The following is an 18817-nucleotide window of genomic DNA, read 5'->3' on the forward strand; positions in this document are numbered from 1 at the left end:
GTAACAACATTTTGAGATTCCCTGCAGGAAAATGATAACTTCATTTTGTTTCAAGAACAAATTTATGGTTAAGTGATACCTTGAACCTGTCCTTTTTCTATCTCGAAATAAATATAAATTTTAACAAATTACAAAGTACATACATACAGATCCCTGTAATAAATCTTAATGAGGTGATTTCTGTAATACAAACACCCATAGAAAATGTCAGTGTCAGCCCTAATGTACATGTTACTGGTGTATACCAGTGTGGCTGTCTCCTATGTGCTTGAAGGAAAGAAAATCATTTTTCCTAATGGGTTCTCTGGCTCAAAAATGAAAACCAGGCCATTCTATTCTTGATTTCGAGTCCCAACCTTGGACACAGTCTGGTGTTACCAAGGTTCAAAAGGTAAAAGAAACTTCATTCTGGTCAAACTCTGAAAGAAATTTAAACATCAAATTTTAGCTGGGACTGGTTTAACAAGGAAAGTTAAAAAGGAAAGTTTTCCCATTATCACTGAACACTAAACTGGTAAGTATCTGATTTGCTCATATACTTTTGTTAAAATTTTTTTTTTTGGAGGTTTTTGGCCGGGGCTGGGTTTGAACCCACCACCTCTGGCATATGGGGCCGGCACCCTACTCCTTTCAGCCACAGGCACTGCCCTAACAACTAAGAAAATGACATGAAGGCTATGTTAGCCAGCTTGATGAAAATATTTCAAATTGTATATAAAAACAGCACACTGTACCCCATGACTGTATTAATGTACACAGCTATGATTTAATAAAAAAAAAAAAAACCTTTTTAAATGTGCGTCAATCCTTAAATATGATGACATGAGTTCCCACAAACCAGCTAATAAGACACAACGACCCAAGCAGGAGGTTCCACACGTAGGCATTCGATTAACCGCTCATTAGAAAGATCCTGCCCCTGATAAGTACAGTCAGCCTGCAGATTCAAGGGAGCACAGGAATTTTTACTCAATTACTTATGTGCATAGCTGAATTAGCTCTGTTAACAGGTCAGTCTAGAAAAGAAGCCCTAGGAAGTTTTTGGTGGGAAATTCCCTAACCTAAAAAATTCCCGGTCTCAGTGGCATGTAATGATCACCATGTTGAAGCCAGTTCCATCCGTTTTTGCCAAATCAGAGCCATCAAGCTACTAATGCCACAGGGCTGTAAAACAATGGACCCTTCCTGCTCAGTCTACCTGGAGGACAGAAATGAACTCCGCCCTCGTCTCTACTGCCTTCAGCACCGCGGAGTCCCGGGCCTCTTGATCTGCTAGTGGAAGGTTTGGGTGAAGAGATGACTTCCCCCGGGACACTGAGATGTTGATCTCCACAGAGAGGGGTCCACAAGCTACAGCTTTCAATCTACAAAGTTCTTCGGGTTCAGAAAGCTGGTTAAACAAAGGTCAAGGAGAGAAGAGTGTTAGTTTCTGAGGAGGCAACATCCTAATCCTTTCAGTTCCCTAAAAAAAAAAAAACAGGGGGAAACAGGTGTGGTTGAGGATGCAGGCTATCACGGGGATGTCCCCAACAATGACCTACAACGTGCTACCACGACCTTCCACCTGATCTGTAGTTCACAGAAAAGTGGTCAGTTGAGGTAAGGTGGGGTTTACTTTAATGTTACTTAGAAAGGGACTAAGTCACCGAATGCAGGGGTCAGCAAATTTTCTGCAAAGGGCCAGATAAAAAATATTTTAGGCTTGCTGAGTTATGTGGCCTCTGCAGTAATTACCCAGACCCTGCAGGTAACATACAAACAACTGCAGACAATATAGGAATAAATGGGCAAGGCTGTGTCCCAGTAAAGTTGTATTGGGTCAGATTTAGCCCAGGGACCATAGTTTGCCCACCTCCACTCTAGACAGCTGAGGCCAGTCCACAGTGGGAAAATCTACTTACAAACCTTGGCTATAAAAACAAGGGTCTTGTGAACCCCCTAATGCTTTCTTCTAACCGTTCCCCTCAAACATTTCCTTTTATCTTCCAGAATCACCCTGATCGTTTTGAGACGAATTAAGGAAGAATCCTTCCAGTTGCCTGTCTACTATCAAACCTCAAAAATTCATGGTACGGCCCTGTCTCACAGGCAGGGGAAGGAGGATGGCGAGACCAGGTCTGCTCAGAGGTCACGTCAAAGGAGGCAGGACCCCAGGACAGCCTGGAGCCTGCCAAGGAAGAGATGTCCCCTTCCACATCAGAGAGGTCCTCACTGGTGGTGGCTCTGACAAAGCAGATTTTTGTTTAAAAAAAAAAAAAAAGAAAAGAAAAAAGGAACTACTGGAAATCAGCTGTCGTGAGCCTAATTAGGAATCTGTGCTTTGATTGTGGAGTCACCACTCAAAATAAATACTGATGTGTTTTGTTCCAGCCCAGTCTGCTTCAAAAGGAACTACATTCACAAGATTTAACAGTTTGTATACAGGAAACGAGCTCCCCTGAGCGGCCGAAGGGAACACCGACACCAATAAAGCTTTAATAGACGATGACTCTTGAATGCCCCAGAAGTCTTGGAAATGAAGATGCCACACTCACTCAGCATTCAGCTGTTTCACTGGAGATAGGCAGAAGTAGAGCAGAGATAGTGACGTCTAAATCGGCACGTTCTGTACCTCAGTCGAAGGAAGCCACAGCCCACTGGGGCAAGGAGACTTTCTAACGCAAGCCACGCAGGACACAGTAATAAAAGCTGATGTAGCAAAGCCACGTGCCTGCCTCTTCCCTTCCATAAGCCTGACACCACTGCTGCAGACGGAAAGCGATTTGATTGCCTGGGATTTGCAGGAAGATGTTATTTGAAAATTCCAAATAAAATCTCCAGCACTTGCCTAGATTCATGCTTCCCCAGAGTAGAGGAGAACGGTGGTGGTGGGAAAGGCAAGTTTGGAGGGAAGGCTGGGGCTGGAGAAAGAGCCAGGGCTTAGATAGGAAACCCTGGTCCCCCCTAAGACAGGGGTTCTCAACCTTCCTAATGCCGTGACCCTTTAATACAGTTCCTCACGTTGTGGTGACCCCCAACCATAAAATTCATCAAGTAGCAACAGAAATAATTTTATGGTTATAAAATTACCACAACGTGAGGAAGTGTATCAAAGGATCACGGCATCAGGAAGGTTGAGAAGCGCTGCCCTGAGACATCCCACCGTATCTGTGCTGCCCTAAGCATTAATGATTTGCCATAGCACCTGAGTAGACCACACACACCTCCTGCAGTGTCTGCAAAATGAGTGATGGACCTCAGGGAGGAAGAGTCTCAGGGGACAGAGGGAGCTGTGAAGAGACACCAAGATTTCAGCTTTACCCGCCCAAAGTTTGAGCGCCATTTGGATCGACAGCACGTGTATCCTCAATACTCCAGAATCTCCTTCCATCTTCCCATCACGAGTGAATATCTAACCAGACACGGCCCTTCTTATATCCTGAACCAACCTTCTTGGTCCTCGCTTATAATATCATAGGCCTTCGCGTTGCAAATTTTGGAAAAAGCACCAGCTATACTCAAGTCTGCTATCTAGTGTCAGATGGAGCAGTTTGAATACTTAACACAGAAACTATTAGCAATCACGTATCTTACTACGTAAAGAACAGTCTAGCTGGAAGATTAAGAGAATGAGATGTCTTAGCTAATTCTCTGATTAACTGAATGATAAATAAAAAGATATATTTTTCTTAAGTCCTTAAAGCTTTATCTTTTTCTTATTCTACAACATATTGGTTCACCCGTCCACCATAACAGTAGTCAGTACAACCCACACCACATACTGTTTCTTGGATTGAAGATCCAGTCATTATTTTAGTATCATGTCATCAGTCTGGACATCAGGGATGATTATATGAAATTTACTCCTATTCGGAAGTTCAAAAAAATGAACTGAACATTCGGAGCCCAGGATGAAGTATGAGAGTTAATTTTAAATAAATAATTTGCTTCCAATTAAAAAAAAAAATCCACTTGCTTCTGTACTAAGGTAAAGTACACAAGCATGGTAAAAAAAATTTGCCCTCAGATTAGAAGCCTTTTGGGTTTGAGATTCAGTAACACACAGTCTCTGCTTGCCCGGATGACACTGGAGCAGGAGGCAGGAGGCTCAAGGAAGAGTTAGATAAAATTAAGACAGAGAAAGGAGAGACTGGAGGAGAGAAAAGCTTGTGAGAGAGGAGGCCAACAGGGGAGCGAGGTGGGGGCTGGAGGATAAAAAGACAGCAAGAAGTTGCCAAAAGGCAGCCAAGTACAATTCTGTTTTGTTTTTATCTTCAAACAAATCTAAGGATGCATGTCCTCACTCAAGGCAGTTGGTTCTTACTGATTCAGATATTCATGGAAAGGGGCCAAGACAAGATGATAAACTCAGAGGAAGAGTTATGGTGCAAGGATGTGCTGGGCTCCTGTGGAACAGCCCATGATACTGAGGAAGGGAGGCCCTCAAGCCACCTGTCTCATGACAGTCACTGGGGCTATGTGATGGCAATGAGGAGAGTTAATTTAGAGGTTAAGACAGGAACAAACTCTCCAATTATATAAACAAAATAAGATCCTGTTTCCAAAAGAAAATGAGACGCTCGGTAACCACCTGAAGCCTGCAGTATCTTTTGTGCCAAAGTCATAATGCCTTGTTGTTCCCCATATTCTATTACCAAGTTTCGTTTGAATAACCCAGGTCACTGGAATATCTCCATCCACCACAGGCCAGGCCAAAAACTCTGAAGACAGAGCCTGTTGTCCCTAAACCCTGAATACCCAAAGAGCCACCATCTTTTGCTGAGTGTTCCCCTTTCTGCGACTTCAAAGTGGGTCCCTAGACAGCCTTCTGTGACAATGCTGGGATTTAAGAAGAGGTCACGAGTTTAATGAAACGACAGCTGAAAATCAGGCTGAACATTATTTTAAGGTAGAGAGCCAATCAGACAAAATCCCACTGTGGTCAGATTTCAGGGGACTTCATTGCAGCAGTGACAATACATAAATCAAGAAGTAAACCAGACTAAGTTAACAGCCTACCTATTCCCGAGTTGGCACCGGTGACCACGACCACCTTGCCGGTGAAATCCCGGCCCTGGAGGATCTCCATGGCCGTGGTGCTGCCATCATATCTCTGCCGGGTGGGCGGCTTGGTCGGATTGTCATCCACAGTGAACGCCAGCCTTGGATCCAGGTAGGTAGTTCTTTTATTTATATGACTGCACAGAAGAGGGGGAAACGGTGAGCACAGGCATTTATAACCATCATCTTAGAGTCTTTCATATACCAAAAGGCTTGCTCTTAAGCCTGAAAGAACAGGGGCCCGTTTAATCTGTACCTTCTAGACTCCAGAAGATTACATTCCCACCTGGAAAGATAGTCACTGGATCCTTTCCTTCAGACCTGCCTGTAAAATTCTCGGCAACAGGCCATGTGTGGTGGCTCACGCCTGTAATCCCAGCACTCTGGGAGGCTGAGGCTGGTGGATTGCTTGAGGTCACAAGTTTGAGACCAGCCTGAACAAAAGCAAGACCCCTATCTCTACTAAAAATAGAAAAACTGAGGCAAGAGGATTGCTTGAGCCTGAGTTGGAGGTTGCATGCCATGGCACTCCACCCAGGATGACAGCTTGAGATTCTGTCTCAAAAAAAAAAAAAATTTTGCTGTAACACACAGTAACTACTGCCTTATATCCTTAGATCTCAAAAAAGGCTTCCTGAAGAGGTTTTTAAAATTCATGTCAATATGGCTGTAAGATCAGTCGCTCTTTTCCATAGATTTCAGTTAAATCTCTTAGCCCTCTGTTGGAGTTAAAGATTGGCAGAGAAGTAGGAAACTCAAAATGATAAAAGTTTTTTTTTTGGTCTTTTTTTTTTTTTTTTTGAGACAGAGCCTCAAGCTGTCGCCCTGGGTAGAGTGCCGTGGCATCACAGCTCACAGCAACCTCCAACTCTTAGGCTCAAGCAAGTCTCCTGCCTCAGCCTCCCAGGTAGCTAGGACCACAGGCACCCGCCACAATGCCCGGCTATTTTTCAGTTGCAGTCGTCATTGCTGTTTGGCAGCCTGGGCTGGATTCGAACACGCTACCTTAGGTGTGTGTTAGCCACTTGAGCCACAGGTGCCGAGCCGAAAGTTTTAATAGTAAACACAAAACTAGCCAAGTAAAAAATTATAACGATTTTGATTTTAGCATTGTACTCAAACCTCATAGTACCTTAACTTGATTTGGAGTTGATCTAAATCTTATAGAAACAATTTTAAAACACATTGGCACATATGGATTTAAAGATTACTCCTTATAATAGAATTTTTTTACGTTTTAAATGTACTTTTGGAATTTGAGATAAAGACCTCAAAATATTTTTAAAAGCTATTAATAACCCTCCAGAAATAGATGAGATTTCATACTTGTATTTCAGGCTAATGTGAGGGTGCAAACAACTAGTTTACAGTACTTGCACACATCAGGTAGGGTCCCTCCTGTAGTTGTGTCCCACACCCAGAGGTGTGTCATATACCCTTACATTATGCCCATGAGATTTCTTAATTTTAAAGGTATTCATAATATGTATACAAAATTATATGGTTGAAAATCTATACCCATCACCCAATAAATACTAAGACCCAAGAATAATCCAACCTTTGTGTCTTTACATCCACTGCCAGCCAGACGTGCTGAATGACCCCAGTATTATACACCAGCAGTTCTCAGCCTATGGGTCGTGACCCCTTTTTAATAATGAAAATACATTGCGGCATTAGGAAGGTTGAGAACCAGTGTTATACCCCAACAGAGCAGTGCTGCACTGGAGCTGCTCACAAGAGCCAAATGTGCCTATCTCTTCCCAACTCCTCAGTGACTTCAGCTGGGTGGCTTGAAATTGGCTATGGTGAGAGTATTTACACCACAGAAACAAATATAGGGTTTTTTCCCCTAAAGAGCTACCAGTAAACATTTACCAGCACACCGCTACAACAGGATCAGAGAAGTGAGGTGAGAACAGGGGCATCAAGCTAGCCTCCAAAGACCCTGCTTATTCCTCGTGATTAAGACCAGGGTTGGCTGAATCTGGCCCACTGCCTGCTTTTGTAAATAAAGTTTTATTGGAACACAGCAACGCCATCATTAATATTCTGTGTACAGCTGCTGAAGCACCACACTGGCAGAGTTGAATGAATGCAACTGAAACCACACAGCTGGAGACACCTAAAATATATTCTCTGGCCCTTTCCAAATAAAAGTTGGCAGCCCTTGGTCTAGAGCAGAGAGATGGCTCTCAAACCAATCTCCTAGAGGGCTTAGGGCCTAAGAATGTATATTTCTTTTCTTTTCTTTGACATAGAGTATCTGTTGTCCAAGTTAGAAGGGTGTCACCAAGGCTCACTACAAACTCCTAGGCTCAAGCAATCTTCCTGCCTGAGCCTCCCCCGGAGCAGGACCTATAGGCACATGCCACCATACCGGCTAATTTTTCCTATTTTTAGTATAGAAAGTGTCTTGCATTTACTTAGGCTGGTCTTGAGCTCCTGAGCTCAAGGGATCCTCCTGCCTAGCCCTCCTAGAGTTCCAGGATTACAGGTGTGAGCCACCACGCCTGGCCCAGAATGTATATTTCTAATAAATTCCCAAGTGATGCTGATGCTGCTGGTCTGGGAGCCATACTTGGAATCCACTGCTCTGGGATGATGACGATTATTTTAGGGGAAGAACCTGCCAGGCATGAACCCAAACGCAAAGCCTGCAAGGGAAAAAGGGATGTGACCACACAAAAATGCAAGGAACTCTACGGTTGATTTTTTTTTTTTTAATCAACTATAAAATTTCTTAAAAGTTGTTTTACGGATCAGGGGGAAAAGGCCTTTTACAAACTAACGGGCAACAACCTATACAGCTGCCACATAGCCAGGTCCTCCTGGGGCTGCCCCAGAGGCCTGGCACACTCTTCTCAGGCAAGCCCCAGCCCATTTGCCCCAGTATTACACATGCACCCAGAGTTTGCTGTTTGTTCAAAAACCACCTGTGCCATTTGAACTTGTTACTGCAACTACGTTGGCAGCAAGTGAGGTGAAAATAAAGCGTCACTGTATCTATGAACATTTGCTGAATGTTTTATAAGCCTCGAAGAAAAGTAACTAGAAAAAAAGTTTAGGTTCAATCAAGCACAGTGAAAATGACGGAAAAACACTGTAAGACTCCCAAGAGATGTAGCATTCAGATGTTTGGAAAATATAAGTTTTTGCTGAATGCTAAGGAAAGTGAAAGCAGAAATGGCAGGCGCCTTGTTGCCTGTGCGCTGGGACGGCCCACTCACCCAGAAAGCAGGCCTGGCCCAACCCCGGGAAGCCTAGGATGTACTAGAACCAAATGTTAAAAATGTTCACGTTACAGATGTAACAGCTTAAGAAAAATCACGCCTGCTTACATCAACTCCTACTAACTGATCAGTCCTAATCCCTTTAAATGTGCAATCTTCTGATGTACATGTGGGTAACTGTGAAACATTCTTAGCTACGTGGAGCAGGTGTGAGGCTCAGATCCCGGCTCCACCACTCGCTTGCGGCGAGATCCTTAACAAGACACTCGTGGTCTGTGTCATCAGCAGTGAGCCAGAGATACTAACAGTGACACCTCTCGGGGCATCGTGGAGACGGAAAGCGCTAACACTACAGATAGAAAGTGATTAGAATCTCGCCTGGCGCATGCTATGTGCTGGGCAGGTGCTTACTGCGGCTATTTAACACTGGAATTTATTCTAGAGGCAGAATCAGAGATGTGAAAAGGTTTTACAGATAAAGACGCTCAAGGCTTTACTTATAATTATAGATTATAATCCCTGATCCCTGATAATAAAAATTTAACATCAATGCCCAATAGGCAATTCAATAAATTACAGTATATCTATGCAAAATAATACTTTACAGCAGTGATTTTCAACCTATGCATCATGGCACACTGGTTGCCATGAAAGGACCTTAGATGTGCCATAAAATTTTTTTTAAATCATTAAATTATTTTCAAAAGAAATTCAAAGCACAGCAAGTGTATTCTTCTTCTTACTCGTTTTTTTTTGTTTGTTTTAATTTAAGCATGCCGAGGGAATTTAACTATAGGTTCAAGTGTTCATTGAGATTAAAAAAGGCTGAAAAACACTCCTCTATGGCCACTAAGTATCACCTTTAAAAACACCTTTAAGGACATGAGTACATGGTCATATTATGTGGAAAAATCAGGTTACTAAACAGTTCACAATGCATTTCCTGCTTTTTTAATAAAAAGTATATGCACAGAAAACACAATAAACCCCCAAATTGTTAAAAGTAGTTATTTCTGCTAACAAGATTACAGGTATATACGACTTTAAATTTTTCTACAATGTGTATTACTTTTGTAATGAAAAAGATTCTATTAAAAAGATGGAGGGGCTCGGCGCCTATAGCTCAACCGGCTAAGGCGCCAGCCACGTACACCGAAGGTGGCGGGTTCGAATCCCCAGCCTGGACCCGCCAAACAACAATGATGGCTGCAACCAAAAAATAGCCGGGCGTTGTGGCAGGCGCCTGTGGTCCCAGCTACTTGGGAGGCGGAGGCAGGAGACTCGCTTGAGCCCAGGAGTTGGAGGTTGCTGTGAGCTGTAATGCCACGGCACTCTACCCAGGGGGACAGCTTGAGGCTCTGTCTCAAAAAAAAAAAAAAAAAAAAAGATGGAGGAGGGTAGTTTCTACGTAGACACTTACTCAACAAAAAACACTTGTCCGTTCTCATCGGTCTCTTGTTCCCATCCGTAGGGCAAATCTGAAACACAAGACAGAGTGACAGGGCACCATGTGCCAGGGTGAAGCCCCACCCCTGGTCGGGAAGGAGAGGCCACACAGCCTCCCAACCAACAGCTGTCCCTTCAGCTGCAAGGGTCACGTGTTCCAACTGTGGCAGATACACAAGGCCCGTTACCCCAAGTGGACTCCATATTTCTGCCTGTTGCTCTAAAGAAAATCTACTTTCCCCTTAACCACTCTATGAACCTCACTGCTGACTCTAGTCGATGTGAATTCTCCCTTGAATGAACTCCTGGAACACGTCCACATATACAGGAGGCGCCCAACATCACTGGCACGCTGACCTGAGAGGCCTCAGACAGTATTACAATATTACACTTCCATTTTTATTTTTTCATGAGTACGTGTTGTCCCTTCCACTGGACCCTGACTTCCTAAGGGCAGGGACCTTCTGATACTTCTGTTCTAAGGATCACACACTTGCTCAGAAGCACTAGCAGTTGTGCAATCTTTATGAATTCCAGCAAACACAGATGTATTTGATTGCATCGTATAAACCAAGAACAATTTTAGAAACGGTGCAAATATAGGAAAGCCTAATAAAATGTACATCAAAGGCCCCGATTATTTTGATACTTTTTTGTTTAAGATCAATAAGAAATCATCCTCCCTCCACCCCACGATCTCATCACCTTCCTCGGCCAAATCCCAGAAGTTCCTCGGCCAAACAGTTCAGACCTTGGACGGGTTCTCTGCTGCACAGCCCTCCCAGAAGACCCAGTACCTGTCACCTCACTGCCTGTGACATTTCCACGATCTAAATCAAGCTCCAAACACAAGATGCTTTGCTTTATGACAACGCCATACGAACCTCCTGCCACTCGCTTTCTTTTTCCTGTTTTCGGATGTTCCCATTGAGTCTTCTCCTCAGCATGGCTGTTAAAAAAGAAAATAAAAAAAATAAATAGTAAGTAAATACTAACACTGCTAAAGAGTAATCAATTATATTTAATTTTTTTCTCTCCCAGATAAAACTGTCTCTCAAGAGGAATAAAAACAAGTATGTAAGAAAGGAAATATCAGAACATAAATTTGACTGTTTGCAGCAGGTCAAATTCCCCAGGTGAGAAGCAGCAGCGATCCCATGGAAAGTTCCCAACTGGCTTTGTAAGCTGGGTATAGAGGGGTTGGGGAGAGAGGAGGATGACAAGGGGGATCCAGACTATGAGGTCAACTTTAGGAAGCTGGCTAAATCACTCAAAATACCTAGAGATGGCAGTTTTTATTTGTTTTAGTTTTATTCTAGGAAATAGTGACAAAATTCATCATGTCTAATTTGTAAGGGTGATATTCAAATATAATTTAGGTAACATAATCTTCTTAAAAAGACTTGTTTAAAGAAAAGGGGTCTTGCTATGTTGCACAGGCTGGCCTCGAACCCCTGGGCTTCAATGATCCTCCTGCCTCAGCCTCCCAAGTAGCTGACTACAGGTGCGCACCTCCCAGCCTGGCTAAAATGTTCATTCTCTCCACAGAGGGAGCTTCAGAGTGTTTCAGTTCGTCACTGATTCCTAAGAAAGAAGGCAGAAAGCCAGCCCCATAGGGCATCTAGCTGTGCACCTTCGGTCAAGTCCCTCAACCTCTTGGCCTTCATTTTGTCCTCTGCAGAACGCAGACTGCTGAGCTTGAGGGCTGCTATGGGGGCGCTGTATATAAAAGACTTCACACAGTACCTGGCACACGGAAAGCCCTTGCAAAATGCACGCATTCCTGCATCTTCTGCAAAAATCAATTATATCAACTAGTCTGATTTCTGCCTCAAACTTGGTGTTTTATCTAAGGACAATCCCCAAAGTTATAATTCAAATATTGGGTCAATAAGCAGAAACATCTATCATTGGATGGTAAGATATCCGGGAAAATAGACAATTAATTAATCAGGGAAAGAGTCAGATGTGCAAGAGGATTTCATAGAGTAGTTTATTGTTTTTGCTTTTTTTTTTCCATAGGGTAGTTTGGATTTCCTAAAAGTTCACATACTCATGTCAAAATGGAAAGTAATACTATTTAATGTAAAAGATAAGATTTGAACATTCCTTTAAAGAAATACAGACAACATGAATTATCTATAAAATTTTGTAAGGGGCTAAAGGCCAAGCACGTGGCCCATAGCTGTAATCCTCATACTCTGGGAGGCCAAGGCAGGTGGATCAACTGAGCTCTGAGACCAGCCTGAGCAAAAGCAAGACCCTGTCTCTACCAAAAACAGAAAAAATAGCCAGGCATTGCAATGGGTGCCTGGAGTCCCAGCTACTCAGGAGTCTGAAGCAAGAGGATCTCTTGAGCCCAAGAGTTTGAGGTTGCTGTGAGCTGTGACATCAGAGCATTCTACCAAGGGCGACAAAGTGAGACTGTCTCAAAAAAAAAAAAAAAATTGCAGGTCACAGTTAAAGTCTCTTCATGAACTACTGGCTTCCGGTGTGTTTTAACAGGCTCTTAAGGGCTGGGCCTCTGCCATTGATCAGGGGTGCTGGACACAGGCAGGACACCTGAGCTGCCCAGGAGAGCTGCCTTCAGCCAGCCCATCTCCCTGGTGCTAAGTCAGCTCACAGAGCTGCCAGAAAGGTGAGACACCGACACCTGTGACAACCTAGAGAACCATTAAATCCTTGTACCGGCTTGAGTATCAGCAGCAAAGACAAACTCCCACTCTGCGTATCAACCACCATCAAGCACTTGCCAAAGGGAAGCTCTGACTCCCTGGGAAGGATGACCCACCCTTCACAGACACAAGGGCAAAGTCAGTATCCCAACTCCCGCTCGTCTCATAGACCCAGGGGACAGCAAGCAGGTGAGCCAGCTTTGGCTTATGCTCCAAGTTCATCTGCTGTGTGCCTGTGAGATGAAGACTTGGGACTTCTGGTGTTGGCCCAGGGAAAGTCTCTTCCCTTCCTTGAAGGAGCACCAGGTGTGGCCCAGCAGGGAGCATAAGCCCATAAAAATCTGCCCTCAAGAATCCATGAAGGGACCCCTACAAGTGGAACACTGAGCCTCGGTGGCAGGGAGGCTGGCAGTAAAGAACATCCCAGACCCTCAGTAGGTCAGGCTGGGCCCCCAGACGCCCAGCCCCAAGCCTGGCCCACTGTAGGGATGCCTATGCAAATATACAGAATAAACACTTTCCAAGGGACCTATAAAATGCAGAGCATTTGTTTTACTCCATCACGAAAGGTATTTATTTATTTTTACTTTATTTATTTATTTTTTTGAGACAGAGTCTCACTCTGTCATCCTGGGTAGAGTGTTATGCTGTCATAGCTCACAGCAACCTCAAACTCTTGGGCTCAAAGGGTACCTCCTGGATCAGCCTTCCAAGTAGCTGGGACTACAGGCACCTGCCATAATGCCTGGCTAGGTATCTATTTTTGGTAGAGACGGGATTTTGCTCTTGCTTAGGCTGGTCTCAAAGTCCTAAGCTCAGGTGATCCACCTGCCTAGGCCTCCCCAAGAACTAGGATTCTGTAATCCTAGCCACCGAACCCAGCCCATCACGAAAGACATTTAAAAACCAAAACCACCCCTGTCGACCTACATTCGTGACTTTGAAAGAACTTGCCTAGAGTTTCTCACATTCATCTGGGGCCTGGGTAACTGTTTGCTGTCCTGTGCATGCCTGGCCCTACCTGCTAGGTGCCCAATACACCTGTCCCCACAGCTGACCACTGAAAGCATCTCCAAGGCCCTGGGGTCCACGCCTGGAATCCCACCACTTTAGGAGGCCAAGGCAGGAGGATCACTGGAGTCCAGGAGTCCAAGACCAGCTGGGTGAACACAGCTAAACCCCATCTCTTTAAAAAAAAAGAGAGAGCATCTCCACTGCCAACTGCCCCCCCAACAGAACACAGTCGTCCCTGGGGAAGAACCCAGACTTAAGTGAAGTGAAGAGGGAGTGATTTAGTAGTGAGGATTCCAGAACCCAACTGCCTGAGTTTTCTGGCTCTCCCACTCACCATCTGCCCTAGGAGAAGCTGTGAAGCCTCCCTATTCCTCAGTTCCCTCATCACTGAGCTGGGGACAGTGATGGCACCTGCTTCGGGGGGTTACAGAGGACTGAATGAGTTAACATGGGAAGAACTAGGGACTGTGTCTTTCCATGGAAAGTATCATTTTAGGCCGAGGTGGGTGGACTGCCTAAAAGGACTCTGCGAGACGTGCTTGGGGCTCTCCCTGCACCTGTGGGAAGCCTACCTCTTGCAGCTTGTACTCTCAGTCCGCGTCTCACGTGATCATTTATGCGGAAGCGATGCAGGAGTTCAAGACCAGCCTGAGCAAAAGCGAGACCCTGTCTCTAAAAATAACCGGGCGTTGTGGAAGGCAATTATACCCCCAGCTACCAGGGAGACTGAGGCAAGACAATCACTTGAGACCAAGTTGGAGGTTGCTGTGAGCTATGATGCCACAGCACTCTATCCAGGGTGACAGTTTGAGACTCTATCTCAAAAAAAAAAAAGTATTATTTTAATACTTATATATAAAATTTAATTAAAAGGTATTCTTTTTAATTATAACCTTGAAGGGAAAGTTATGGAACATGTCCCCACAGTGTTACCTTATTTTCCCTTAAATAAAAGCCCTCTTTTTTTTCTTTTCAATAAGCTTGTCATCTAAAGAGATAACTAACAGTACTCTGACCTTGAACCAAAGGGATCAAAATAAAGTTTACACGTTACATCAGTGATTTTCAACTGCTGGGCCACGAGAGGAACTTGGGCGTGCCTCGAAAATTTTTAAAGATAATTAATTAAATAATTTTGGAAAGAAGCTCAAGGCACAGTAAGTATATTTTCTTTTGCTTTTTTTTGATCAACATAATTTAAGTGTGCCATGAAATTGAACTATTCAAGTCTGCTATAAGATACAAAAAGGTTGAAAAACACTGCATTATATCTTTCAAAGTTGTTTTGTTTTAAAGCATAGTTGAAGTTACCAGGGAGCTCTAAAGCCCACTGTGAGGACAGCCAGCTCTGTGGTCCAGGAACCTTCTCCTGACAAGGCAAGGCTGGCCAAACCTGTGGCTTCACAAGAAAAAGGGGACAGTAGAGAATGACCCAGGAAGATCTTGTCTCTCTGACCCCATCTCCCAGGTAGGGTCTGCTCTGGGACTATTGGCAAAGTGGGCAGTAGAAAGGCCACCAGCTCTCTCCACCTGCGAGTCTGTCCTTAGTTGTGGGACATCCTTAAACCCTCCCACCCATATCTTCCCTTGGGAGCCCTAAGACAGATGTGCCTTTGAGGCCTATGAGAGCACTGTGGGGCTCGCAGCATCCACAGAGACAGGGCTTAGGCTCTGAACCCCCAAGACTGAACTTGGTCATGGCCCTGCCTCAGTGCAAGGAAGACCATTTAGAAGAAAAAAGAACACCTCAAAGGGAAGTCTCCTGAGAACCTATTAGCAAAGTTTCCCACACCCCAAGAGGATGACAAGTGTGGCTTCCAGAGTTAGGAGGGATAAGAAGGGCCAGGATACTGACTGGTCAGGTGAGATCAAAGGATCCAGGGTTAGGACAGGTCAGAGGCATCCTGCAGCACCTAGGGCCAGGAGGGCTGGAGAGGGGTCAGGAGAGATATGGATGGAGTAAATGGTGGGGCCAGAGAGGCCAATGTGAGACCTGAGTGAGACTGGGCAAGGGCTTTCAGACACCAGATATGCACCAGAGTCTCCTGGCCATGGCCACCGAGGAGGGAAGCAGATGGGAAAGGCCCAGCAATGCAAGGCCAGGGCACTTTCAGGCACTGGTGCAGGCCCCAGAGTAGGCCTGGGGGTGACCAGCCAGGCAGGGAGATGGGAGCAGCAGAGAGGGAGTGCAGAAAGCCAAAAAGCAGGGACCCTCAGCTGACCTGCACCAGGTGAGTTAATTTACTCATTCTACATGCATTTACTGGACAGCTCGTGGGTGCTCAACAGAGGGGCTACCAGGTGAACAAGCTGCCCTCACATAGTTTACAATCTAGGGAAGGAAGACAGAAGAGGAAGAATATTGACAAGATCCCTACATCACTAAGTTCCAAGAAGCATAGCAAGGTGATGGGTACAGGGGTGAGGCACCCATAGCCGGGGGAGGTCTGCTGGGCAGAGACAGCTCAGCTCAGCTCTGATGGGAAGGAGCCCTTCATGTCCAGGTCTCCAGGCAGCAGGAACAGCAGGTGCCAGCTCCTGTTTCCGGACCCCTGCAACAGCCTACTGGCTCCCTACTGCTCCAACTGTCCCTGTGATTCTCTAAAACCAGAAATCCTTTCTAAACACACAAACCCAATGCTACTCCCTGGCATGAAACCTTCAGGGGACCCCCTCTGGGCAGGCCCCCACTCCTTTGAAAGGCACAAAAGGGCCTCCATGAACTGGGTCCTTCCTCCCCTGTGGCCCACACAGACCACAGGTCCATGGACAGGACAGGCCCGGGGTCTCTACTGTCACTGTCCCCTCTGTGGGATTCACTCCTGCCCCACCTATCTCTTCTTGTATTCTGGACACAGCTGAGGTTCTCACTCCCCCAGGTCACCTCCCAAAGACACCCTACCTACCCACACATACCTCCTACCAGAATGTCTGACTAAGTGTTGCTCTGCCCTGTAAGATTGGCTACTTATTAAGGATGACCACTGGGTCTTACCTGTGTCGGGATTACCAGTGCCCAGCAAAGGGCCTAACATATCTGTGTGTCTTAAATGAATGAACTCACTTGAGTTTTTATTTTTCTATTTTTCTTTCTACCTGTCTACCAAAGACAGCAGTGGTTCACAACCACCTCCAGTAGATGACAGTCCCATAGGAAGATTTTACAATCTACCACTAGGGAGGAGGAGAAGGTCCAAATCAATTAAATCAAAATCTCTGAAGTGAGGCCCAGGAAAAACTAGTTTTAAAGTTTTCCAAGGGTTGAAAATCACTGATTGATGACCAAGTTCTACAAAGCCAGGGGGATAATCCACCTCACCCGGAAAGCTTAAAAAACACTGATTCCCCCCCAAGTGGAGAGTTTGCTGAAATATGTTCTCTATGGAGACCCAAAATCTATACTTAAGACACCTCCACAGGTGATCTTAAGGTGCTGATCTAAGGGGCAATGTCACAGCTAAAGAGCCACAAGAAGAAAAGTTAATGAACAGAGAGTATCAGAGCCTGTGCTGTGTGCTTTATGCAGTGACTGAACTAACTCACATCAACCCATTTTTACAGATGAGAAAATTGAGATTAAATGTCCTTTCAATGGCCCAAGTTCACACAGCGATGGAGTAAAGCTCTTTCACGTTTCTAAAACTTTCTCAGGAGAAGGCAGTAAAGCTATCTAGTTGTTAAAAAATGCACACTCCAAGACCCCCAACCCAGATTCTCGAGGAGGGAGCTGGACACCTGCACTTTATTTTCAAAGTAACTTTTTTATTTCAGATTAATATGAGGATACAAACAATTAGGTTACAATGTTTACGTTCGTCAGGTAAGATCCCTGTTGCAGTTGTGCCCCTGTGGCCAGATTAACTAGAAATAGAAAAGTGAGATCACTAATAACCTCCATCAGAAATGAAAATGGGAGCTCCGTGGCTCAAGCGGCTAAGGCACCAGCCACATACACCTAAGGTGGCGGGTTCGAATCCCCAGCCCGGCCCGCCAAACAACAATGACGGCTGCAACCAAAAAATGGCCAGGCGTTGTGGCGGGCGCCTGTGGTCCCAGCTACTTGGGAGGGGGAGGCAGGAGACTCGCTGGAGCCCAGGAGTTGGAGGTTGCTGTGAGCTGTGATGCCACGGCACTCTACCCAGGGTGACAACTTGAGGCTCTGTCTCAAAAAAAAAAAAAAAAGAAAAGAAAAGAAAAGAAATGAAAACGGGCAAATAACAGATACCACTGAGATGCATCTCTGACTACTACGGACAACACCTGCAGTTTTTAAGTTTTCGTTATCTTTCTTGCGGGAGAAGGGGTTAGACCGGTTTGCCATCGCTGCACCGCGCAGTGCCGCCTCCTGAACAGCAGAGAGCGCGCCTGGACGCCGCCAGGTAACCCCTGCACCACAAAGGGGGACGGCCCCTGAGGGGAGCGGGAACGACCCTCGAGCCGTCCGCCTGGAACTCTTTATCAATCACGTCCACTTCGCGCCGCTCTCGCCGCGCTGCAGCGCGGGCCCGCGCGCCCCCTCCCCGCGCAGGTGGCGCTTGAGGGCAGCGCAGAGTCCCAGGTGTGTCCCAGGCCCGGCGGCCCCCTTACTTGGCATAGTAAACCCAGCCGTCCTTGGTGGTTCTCTCCTCCCAGCCTGGGGGCAGCTCGTCCTCACTGTCCGTGTCGTCCAGGCCCGCGTAGCGAAGGGCTGCCATGGCAGTGAGGCAAGAGGTTCAGCCGCCTGGTCGCCCGCTGCCGGGTCTCCTCTGACAGGAACGAACTCCCGCTACAACCCAGCGCCGCGCGCACCAGGGGCCCGACCGCTCGCGCCTGCGCACTGCGCCGTTCTGCCGCTCGCGCAGCTGCGATCCGGTCTCCGGTATTTTGCAGCTACCAGCGCAAAAGGGGCGGGACCTGGAGGCAAAGGCTGTGAAAGCGCCGAGGAGCTGGCGCCACCGCTCGGGCTGGACATCAAACCCGGAGAACGCTCTAGTGCCCGGAAGATGGAGCGGGGCTTCGGCCCCCTCAGGCGGCGGGGAAGGGGCGTGCGCCTCTCGTCACTGTCCAGGACTCCGCCCGTTGCTGGGCGACCTGCAATCACTTCCGCGTTGTTCTGGCCAATCCGGCAAGGGTTCCAGCAATTGGCATTATGGGAAATATAGTCCAGGCCCTGCTGGCGCAGAAGGGGAGGCTTCCCTTGTCCGTGGCGCAGGCTGCCACCTCTTCTTGCGTTGGGGGCCTTGTGGAGAGTTCATGTCACTGATCAAAAAACATTCCAGAGTTTGCCATCACTCGGGCTGATTCACAAACTTCGTTATACATGTAAGCACAATGTTCTATAACCTGTAGAACTTACTTAAAACTGCACATTCCCATATCTCCTGGGTTCACAGTCTTGGAAAAGAGTCTTCCGGCCCATGCATGGTTACG

At 46.1% G+C, this 18817-nt stretch overlaps 1 protein-coding gene across 1 annotated transcript in view; it reads right to left on the bottom strand.

Annotated features, from left to right (window-relative positions):
* Window positions 1-18233, bottom strand: part of WWOX (WW domain containing oxidoreductase) — a 970358-nt gene extending 952125 nt beyond the window's left edge. The window contains exons 1-4 of the mRNA XM_003791310.3: window positions 17996-18233; window positions 10604-10668; window positions 9694-9751; window positions 4999-5177 (exon numbers count right to left, since the gene is read on the bottom strand). Coding sequence (XP_003791358.1) covers window positions 4999-5177; window positions 9694-9751; window positions 10604-10668; window positions 17996-18102 — 409 coding nt within the window. The 5' untranslated portion in view covers window positions 18103-18233. The remainder of the gene's footprint in view (window positions 1-4998; window positions 5178-9693; window positions 9752-10603; window positions 10669-17995) is intronic.
* Between the last annotated feature and the right edge of the window lie 584 nt (window positions 18234-18817).

The sequence above is a fragment of the Otolemur garnettii genome, unplaced genomic scaffold (assembly GCF_000181295.1).
Source record: "Otolemur garnettii isolate 467f Iridium unplaced genomic scaffold, OtoGar3 scaffold00047, whole genome shotgun sequence".
NCBI lineage: Eukaryota > Metazoa > Chordata > Mammalia > Primates > Galagidae > Otolemur > Otolemur garnettii.